General features: G+C 42.6%; 1 protein-coding gene across 1 annotated transcript in view; it reads right to left on the bottom strand.

Annotated features, from left to right (window-relative positions):
* Positions 1–8,937, bottom strand: part of kif28 (kinesin family member 28) — a 15,106-nt gene extending 6,169 nt beyond the window's left edge. The window contains exons 1-19 of the mRNA XM_046033280.1: positions 8,843–8,937; positions 5,058–5,249; positions 4,825–4,875; positions 4,493–4,645; positions 4,351–4,386; positions 4,047–4,166; positions 3,397–3,504; positions 2,938–3,092; positions 2,746–2,857; positions 2,537–2,604; positions 2,203–2,345; positions 1,983–2,104; positions 1,687–1,777; positions 1,491–1,551; positions 1,085–1,208; positions 800–935; positions 598–716; positions 299–406; positions 84–176 (exon numbers count right to left, since the gene is read on the bottom strand). Coding sequence (XP_045889236.1) covers positions 84–176; positions 299–406; positions 598–716; positions 800–935; positions 1,085–1,208; positions 1,491–1,551; positions 1,687–1,777; positions 1,983–2,104; positions 2,203–2,345; positions 2,537–2,604; positions 2,746–2,857; positions 2,938–3,092; positions 3,397–3,504; positions 4,047–4,166; positions 4,351–4,386; positions 4,493–4,645; positions 4,825–4,875; positions 5,058–5,249; positions 8,843–8,917 — 2,067 coding nt within the window. The 5' untranslated portion in view covers positions 8,918–8,937. The remainder of the gene's footprint in view (positions 1–83; positions 177–298; positions 407–597; positions 717–799; positions 936–1,084; positions 1,209–1,490; positions 1,552–1,686; positions 1,778–1,982; positions 2,105–2,202; positions 2,346–2,536; positions 2,605–2,745; positions 2,858–2,937; positions 3,093–3,396; positions 3,505–4,046; positions 4,167–4,350; positions 4,387–4,492; positions 4,646–4,824; positions 4,876–5,057; positions 5,250–8,842) is intronic.
* Between the last annotated feature and the right edge of the window lie 838 nt (positions 8,938–9,775).

The following is a 9,775-nucleotide window of genomic DNA, read 5'->3' as shown; positions in this document are numbered from 1 at the left end:
TTTGTTTTGTTTAGGTTTTGAAATAATTTTCAGTCTGTGCTGAAAATGAACATGATTGATTTGTAAATGGTCTCTAACATTACATTGTCTCCGCTCTTCTCAGCCTGATGCTGCTGGTAGACGTCTTCCATCAGGAATTTACGGTTCACAAACTTGGCCTTGGACCACATCCATACCTGGGAAGGGAGTGAAACAAAAATACAAGACCTGAACTCAAACCTCAACTGAAATTGGGATTATTAAAACCTTATGATTTAGTGTACGTGAGAGACAGAAAGAAAAATACAGACAGCCCAACCTGTTTTCTTCCCATAACAGTGACTCTGACAACAATCTCCTTCTCCAGATCGTGGCCTTTTGAATCTGACAGTGCCAGATTCTTGATTTCCAACTTAAACTCCACCCCCTAGAAACACAGCACACAGTAAAGAGCAGGTGTTTATCAATTGTTAATACATAACCATGACCACATGAGACAATAAAAACAAAAGATATATTTATGTTATTTTATTTACCGACATAACTGCCTCCAGTATTAACCAAAAAAACAAAAAAAACATTTAACATAGAAGGTCAGTGGGAGTGAATCTGTGCTACCTTGTCCAGCTCCTGGCTCATCTGATTGGCCTCAGCCACCATGGGCATCAGTTTGATGTAGTCGTAAAAGACGGCCAGCAGACTGGGGTCAGTCTGACTGGAGCCAGCACAGGATTCACCTAAACACAGACGCATAAAAAATATCTAACAAGTTTCCTTCCAAAATTACACTTTAATTACAGCTAATGATCACCCTGCTCACCCAGGTGGATGCCCTCAGCGGCAGCCAGTTCAGACTGGAAGTAGTCGTAGTCGTAACGGCTCCAGTCATCACCACCCCTCTCAGAGGGATAACCAATGAATAGATAGGTACAGTTGGAACCGAGAATGAGGCGGTCCTAGAGGGAGACAAAAGATTAAAAGAGGGAAATGCTTTGTGTGTGTGTACAGTAACACACATGTCACACAGCCCTATCATAAAGTTTGTGTGTGTGTGTGTGTGTGTGCGTGCGTGTGTGTGCGTGCGTGTGTGTGTGTGGAGACCCACCAGGTGCTGCAGCTCAGTTGTCTGGGAGACAGCATTGCCATTGACAATGAGCTTTGACCCTGCCAGCGGGGTCAGTGTTACCCGCCGTTGTTCGTTCCTGAACACAGCATGACGCTCCTGGATCCTGACACACAAAAACACACATACATAAATGAGTGTGTATAAGCTCAGATACAAAATTGGATTGAGTGATACTTGCATCTCAACATTACTCAGGTTCCAGACAAAACTACTACTCATTTACATGTGATTTTCTTCACTTGCTTCTTTTTAAAAGGGTTCCAGGACCTGCAGCCTCTCCCAGCATCACCATTTACACCCACTTTTAGATACTCTCACTTTACTTGGTCTGGGTTTGTGATGTTTTATTGTTCCCTGATGTGATCTTGATGTGATGAGTTCTCACCCTAAGCCCTTGATAGAGATGGATCTTGGGGAAGAGTCACACAAGCCGATGTCCCATTCGCCTGGAACACAAAACAGTGGTAATGAGTGGTAATGAGCACGCTGAAAACTGTAGCGATGGGTCTGACAGAATGTGGGTTAAGCTGTGAGTGAGATATTTATTTTTAATATAAAGAGAGCGGTGCAGACAGACGTACCCTCCTGGATGAAAAGCTTGACCACCCCTGACAGCTGAGCATCCTCGTTGATGTTCAGGATGTAGGGATGCATCTGCATCATCCTCCTCTCCTGATAGTGAGAGACAGAGAGACAGTAAACATTAAAAGATGAAAAATATCCACATGTATAAAGATGTACTTATACAACGAACCTTCACCAAGTACATTTACCTTCTGTGCTCATGTTTTTCCTAAGCTTATCTGAAACTTCACAAACTCATGCATGTATCTCTGATTGTGCATGTGGATGTGTGTGTGTGTGTAAGTGTGTACACCTGTGTGATGTTGGCATACTGTTGCTCCCAGTCCTTCAGGGCCTCCTGCAGGTGTTGTTCCCACAGAGTCTGAATGGCTCTGATCTGAAGCTCATTGTGGGTCAGCAGCTGACGAAGCTCCTCTGAACACACACACACACACACACACACACACACACACATGTTGACCTGTCTTACCCTCGCCTGCTGAATTCTCTTTTATTTTAAAAGTGAGTCTTACTGGTCTCGTCGTTAGCTCTGCGTCCCTCCTGGCCCAGCCGGCTCAGTCGTTGCAGCAGTCTGGCGTTCTCGGCCTTTAGCTCTTTGACCAGACGCTCTGTGGGGCTCTCGTTCACCACTGCTCGGTTCTGGATACGCTTTGCCCTAAAGAGGTGAGGGAGGCGAGTGAGGGGTGTGGATGGGGTGCAGTTGGAACAGAGTGAAAAGGCCAAGAAGAAAGAAAAGAGAGGGGAAGGAGGCAGAAAGAAAAGACAGTGAGTGATTGCTGTAGAGGTTTTAGTATGTGCAACCTTATCAATTCATGATGGGTTACACTGCATTATGGTTTGTTGTACCTCTCAGCATAGCGCAAGGTTGAAAGAGACTCCTCATAGCAGATATCAGCAGGGCTCAGCGTGGCAATCTTGAAAATTCATTGATGTCCAAAATGAGAAATAACTTCACTGATCTGTGTTCACTGTGTATTTCCAAAAGCTATATTTTACATACGGCATTATGCAAAATCAGTGCATGTTAGCACTACTTTCTATAAAGTGTCTATTACCATAACAGTGCGACTGTTGCCTCCCAGTGCAGACTGCAGCAGCTTGGTGAGAACAGAGTCTCTGTAGGGTATATGGACAACCTTCCTCCCCACAGCCACATCAGCGAGGGAGCTGGAGGAGGGGAGAGGATGTAAAAACTACTGATGAACCAAATGGAATAAAAACTAAATTAAACCAAACACCAGGCCAACCTGATAACGTTGCCCAGGGTGGTGAGGCTCAGGTTGATGGCTGTGCCCTCTTTGAGCCTGTCAGCCTCCGACCCGGACGACCGCTGACGCTCACTGCCAGCCAAGTCCACCAAGTTAATGTTGGACTGCTTTGTGATGTTCTCTTTGGAAAAGATCTGACAGGAAGTCACAGTAATGCCAACAACACGTTTAAAGAACCTGAAGATAGTATTTCTGACATAGATGAAACAGACGCCAGTAGATGCGCAGATAAATTACATAACTTCACTGCTAAATGTAAATTAATGCAAATCATGCATCTTAGACATGAGACATTTTTAGGCACAGTATGAAATAATGTTTTAATAATAAAATGAAATTTGTTTTGTTGGTGTGAATTTAACGGAAGTGATCCTGGGACAGACACGTCTAAATGTAGGACTGAAACTGAAACACAGCATGTGGAGCCACTTAGGCTACCTGTTTGAGTTGGAGGATAATGAGCATGTGCGAGCGACTGCTGTTGGCGTTCATGTGAGTGGCAGCGGTGGTTCGGGTCCTGGTCCCCTGTTCCATCAGTTGCTCCACCTAAATTTTAAAATTTGCACTTTAACGTGATTCTACATACAACACAAACATACAGAACACCAAGACAGCATTAAGAGGGATCTGAAATATCCCTAAAGATCCGTTGTAGCAGGACACTCAGACACTACTGTGCCTAACAAGTAAAGTTCTTTTTTTGATAACTTGATAACTTTTGATAGCTTATTCCAGGTCAAGACTCTGTAGAGTTAAGTGTACAACATGGACAGATATCTATCCAGCTCCCCTGGACTGTTACTGTATATAGAGGTGTTTGTCTCTCTCTCTATATATATATATACACACATTACTTTACATTTATTCATTTAGCTGACACTTTTATCCAAAGCATTACCATTGCTATACACGTCAGAGGTCGCACACCTCTCGAGCAACTAGGGGTTAAGTGTCTTGCTCAGGGACACATTGGTGGATGTGTCATAGTGGGGGATTAAACCCAGGTCTCTCACACCAATGGCATGTGGTTTATCTACTGCGCTATCACCACCTCCATATACTTATACACACTCCTTCCAATTCTCTACCTGTGGTGCGTTGTCACACGGGACTGTTCGGAGACCCTCCACATAAAAGCCTCTTTGCTGCTCCTCTCTGACTCTGAGCCCCCCCGGAGTACGGGACCCCCGAGAGAGGAGGTCAACCACCTGTACAGAGAGGAGAGAGAGAAAAGAAAGGATGCAGAGATTATCGAAGGAGGGAATGCCAATCATCTACCAAAGTAGTGACTTCTTAATGAATGTAATATCCAGAGATAAAAGATGATACACAAAAAAACACAGACAAAAGACAGCAGGAAACATGACAGTAGCTGCTTTTCCCATCTGTTACCTGCTCATTATAGATTTCCAACATACTGAAAAAGACCTGTGTAGACACCAAGAACAAAGAGATTTTGAATTTTCACACCCATACATGACACTGCCTGTTGATAAATTATGACGATGCAAAAACAGCCACGCCCACTCCTCACCTGACACTGTCTAGTATCCTGGTTTTCTCTCATGGCCTGAAACAGTCTGTCACAAAGTTTAGGGACTAGGCCTTTGTTAGGCCCATAGCCCACCATCGAGTAACTCTTCCCTGAGCCAGTTTGCCCGTAGGCCAGCAGAGTGGCATTGTAACCCTGCAGACATCATTTCAGGATGTTCACTATTAGCCTAGAACATACTAGCAAACCTCAAAATTTTTTTAGCCAACTAGCACAGAACAATATCTACTTGGGTGCAAAAAAACGCTGAGCTTTGTGATCTTGATGTGAATGAAACTCTACTTAAACAGTATGTACTACAGTATGATTGCTACCTGCAGAGCATTCTCCAGTATTCCCTCTCCCAGGTCCTGGAACACACTGTCCTGGGGACACATATTTTGTAAGCTGCAAACTTGTAACCCAGTATTGTTACAAGTTACATTATACTGTGTCGATGTATCTTCTGCTATGCATTCTGCTTGTTTTACAGGGTTCACTTTGTTCTGTTGGCTTGATTGAATCCACCAATTCTTTGCCTGTTCTACCAGGATGCCTCGGAGCTGACCTGGTCAGCGTATCGTCCCCCGGGCTCTTCGGGCACATAGAGGCCGCAGCTGTCTCGTGTGAAGCCGGAGTGGGACCAGTAGGCGTAGTCGAAACAAAACAAGCGACGGTTCTGGGAGTCACGCGGGTCCTGGATGGTGATGGAGCTCGACACCATGGAGACAATACAGCGGCTGCCTGCATCCCTCTCTCTCTGAATAGAGCAAGAGGAGAAGAAAACGAGTAATCTTCATAACCACATTTCATTTGGATTTCCGGCTCATCATCTGACTTACTTTCTCAAGAGGCAGTTGCTGAAAGTTAAACCCTGTATGTGTGTATTGCTATCTTATTTGTAGAAAACTACTGGTAGAAGTAGTACACAAATCCTGTATTTGAGTAAAAGTACCTGATAGCCCTGCTAAATATTACTCAACTAAAAGTAGAACTCTTCAATTTAAATTTATCCATACAAAAAATAGATTTCTATCAAAAGTACAAAAGTACCTGCTTTTGAAAATACTCAAGTATCAAAAGTAAAAAGTACTATTAGTATGGCTTTGTTTGTCAGGGGTTGCTGAACACAATTAAAAATACAGTAGGCAAACTTTCATATTTATTAAACAATGCCATTCATTATAAACGTATTATTATATCGGTTGTGTGTGTGTGTGTGTGTGTGTGTGTGTGTGTGTGTGTGTGTGTGTGTGTGTGTCAGTATTCAGATCCTTTACTTAAGTAAAAGTACAAACACACTAAAAATACTCTGTTACAAGTAAAAGTACTGCATTGAAAATGTTTCTAAAGTAAAAGTATAAAATGTACTATTATACACTGCTCAAAAAAATAAAGGGAACACTAAAATAACACATCCTAGATCTGAATGAATGAAATAATCTCATTAAATACTCTTCTTTACATAGTTGAATGTGCTGACAACAAAATCACACAAAAATTATTAATGGAAATCAAATATATCAACCCATGGAGGTCTGGATTTGGAGTCACACTCAAAATCAAAGTGGAAAACCACACTACAGGCCGATCCAACTTTGATGTAATGTCCTTAAAACAAGTCAAAATGAGGCTCAGTAGTGTGTGTGGCCTCCACGTGCCTCTATGACCTCCCTACAACACCTGGGCATGCTCCTGATGAGGTGGCGGATAGTCTCCTGAGGGATCTCCTCCCAGACCTGGACTAAAGCATCCGCCAACTCCTGGACAGTCTGTGGTGCAACGTGGCGTTGGTGGATGGAGCGAGACATGATGTCCCAGATGTGCCCAGTTGGATTCAGGTCTGGGGAACGAGCGGGCCAGTCCATAGCATCAATGCCTTCCTCTTGCAGGAACTGCTGACACACTCCAGCCACATGAGATCTAGCATTGTCTTGCATTAGGAGGAAGCCAGGGCCAACCGCACCAGCATATGGTCTCACAAGGGGTCTGAGGATCTCATCTCGGTACCTAATGGCAGTCAGGCTACCTCTGGCGAGCACATGAAGGGCTGTGCGGCCCCCCAAAGAATTGCCACCCCACACCATTACTGACCCACCGCCAAACCGGTCATGCTGGAGGATGTTGCAGGCAGCAGAACGTTCTCCACGGCGTCTCCAGACTCTGTCACGTCTGTCACATGTGCTCAGTGTGAACCTGCTTTCATCTGTGAAGAGCACAGGGCGCCAGTGGCGAATTTGCCACTCTTGGTGTTCTCTGGCAAATGCCAAACGTCCTGCATGGTGTTGGGCTATAAGCACAACCCCCACCTGTGGACGTCGGGCCCTCATACCACCCTCATGGAGTCTGTTTCTGACTGTTTGAGCAGACACATGCACATTCATGGCCTGCTGGAGGTCATTTTGCAGGGCTCTGGCAGTGCCCCTCCTGCTCCTCCTTGCACAAAGGCGGAGGTAGCGGTCCTGATGCTGGGTTGTTGCCCTCCTACGGCCTCCTCCACGTCTCCTGATGTACTGGCCTGTCTCCTGGTAGCGCCTCCACGCTCTGGACACTACGCTGACAGACACAGCAAACCTTCTTGCCACAGCTCGCATTGATGTGCCATCCTGGATGAGCTGCACTACCTGAGCCACTTGTGTGGGTTGTAGACTCCGTCTCATGCTACCACTAGAGTGAAAGCACTAACAGCATTCAGAAGTGACCAGAACATCAGCCAAGAAGCATAGAAACTGAGAAGTGGTCTGTGGTCACCACCTGCAGAACCACTCCTTTATTGGGGGTGTCTTGCTAATTGCCTATAATTTCCACCTGTTGTCTATTCAATTTGCACAACAGCATGTGAAATTGATTGTCAATCAGTGTTGCTTCCTAAGTGGACAGTTTGATTTCACAGGAGTGTGATTGACTTGGAGTTACATTGTGTTGTTTAAGTGTTCCCTTTTCCCATTTTTTTGAGCAGTGTATATTAGATTATTATTATTATTACTCATGCATTAATGAAACAGGATATTACTGTTGTAATTAATGAGTATAACTATTTTGTATCGGCGTGCAACTAATGATTATTCTTATTATGCATTAATCTGCCCATGTTTTTCTCCATTAATTGATTTTCTAAATTCTGAAAATAATGCACAGAAATGCACATTACCCAGAGCCCAAAGTGGCACCTTCACAATGCTCATTTTGTCTAACCAACAGTACAAAGCCCAAATGAAATGTTTTACATGATCTCATAATCGTGTCAGCTGGATAGCATGTTGGGTAGTTGAATTTGTAACAACACATTTTATAAGGTTTCAAATGTTTTGTGTGTAAAAATCTTAATTTGTAAAGTAAATAGTAACTAAAGCTGTCAGATAAATGTAGTGAAGTAAAAAGTACAATAGCTCCCTCTGAGATGTAGTGGAATAAGTAGAAAGTGGCATGAAAAGAGAATATTCAATATAAGTACAAGTAGGCCTACCTCAAATGTGTACTTAAGAACAGTACTTTAGTAAATGTACTTAATTAATGTCTTCTCAGATCTTTTACTTAAGTAAAAGTAGTAATACCACAGTGTAGAAATACTCCATTAAGTCCTGCAAACAAAATCTTACTATTAGCATCAAAATATACTCAATAGCACTCAATATGCAGAGTTGCTCATTGGTGGTTTGATCCTCAGCTCCTGTCAGCATGTCGAAGTGTCCTTGGGTAAGATAGTGTGAATGTGTCTGAATGTCTCCATCTGATGAGCAGCTGGCATGGTAGCCTGAATATGTGTGAATGAGTGAATGTGACATGTAGAGTAAAACACTTGGAGTGGTTGAAGACTAGAATTATACAAATATTATACAAGTACAGTCCATTTACCATTTGTTATTGGCATGTAATTATCAATGTATTAATGTGAACTGTAATTTTGCAGCCGGTAAATGTGGGGCTCATTTTAACAACTTTATGTACAGCTGAATCTGTAAATTAACTAGTAATTACTGTCCAAAATGTAGTGAAGTAGTATAAAGTAGCATAAAATGGAAATACTCAAGAGGAAGAAGTACAGTACTTAAGATATTGTTACCTTCCTCCACTGTAGAATAGTAATAAATGTATAAAGTCAAATATTCCTGCTTGTTTTGCCCTCACGTTTGTGAATAAACTGGTAAATATCCAGGCTGCCCTGCTAAGTCTTGTGTGATGTTAGTTTTTACCTACTGACTCACCAGTAGGGTCCATCAGAGTATACAACATATAACAGCATATAGTAATATGTCAGGGAATGTGATGACATTAAAATACTTAGGAAAACTTCGGGCATATAAAGAACAGAGAAATTGCGTAAAATAAGAAATCAATGATATATTTACGGACCTTGTTGAACGGTCGGACTCTGACGGCCACTTTGACGCAGTCCTTGCAGTGCATGTCTGAGCCTTTAGCTTTCATGGTGCAGTTGGCAGGTATCAGCACAGGAAACTGGCAGATTGAGCGATCGGCTTCCTCACACGGAACAACGCAGGACTGTGTCGAGTTACACGCTGACATGGAACCAACCAGGTCAGAGTACCAGGTGGTGTTTATATTAGCCTGTTGAGGTTTTACTAAAAACATGATGGGGGAAAAAAAGCGGTAAATGGTAGTTTACAGTTAATATAACTGTGAACTTTGACCTTTCACCAAAACAGTTCCTTAATAAGTGACATCATCATGCATTCTAAAAATGCATCCAACAGCAAAATGTAAACAGACAACAATTTCTTAATAGGCGACATCACCTCATATCATCTCCTTCCTAATGTTGTCTACTATTACTGGTACATAAATCGTAACATTTTACTGTAACAACTTGGAGATATACTTTCATAAAAAAAAAAAAAAACAACAGCAAAAATCTAAATTACAGGAAACATGTCTGTGAACTTCGACCTTTGACCAGAACAGTCCCTTAATAGGTGATTTCATAGGGTTTTCTTCTTAGTGTCACTTACTATTACTGGTACATGTATCATAACATTTTACTGTACCAACATGGTAAACTAACACAGACATGTAGTAGAAACTGCTACAGAGTAAAATTGAATATTAACTGACGAGTGATTTGTTATTTAACAAAAAGTAATGATCAGCAGCATTTAACACGGGAAGAAATACTTTATCCCCCCCCCCACACACACACACACACACACAGGTGTTTTGTTAGTGAAGTGGTGCAGTGAAGCTGGTTTCACTTTCACCTCGTCTATAAATTATGGAAGAGACGCAGAACTGGGAATTAGGAGTCAAATTTAAACAGAACCATTACAC

Source organism: Micropterus dolomieu, linkage group LG20 (genome assembly GCF_021292245.1).
Source record: "Micropterus dolomieu isolate WLL.071019.BEF.003 ecotype Adirondacks linkage group LG20, ASM2129224v1, whole genome shotgun sequence".
Classification (NCBI taxonomy): domain Eukaryota; kingdom Metazoa; phylum Chordata; class Actinopteri; order Centrarchiformes; family Centrarchidae; genus Micropterus; species Micropterus dolomieu.
This window is presented reverse-complemented; position numbering and strand designations above follow the sequence as displayed.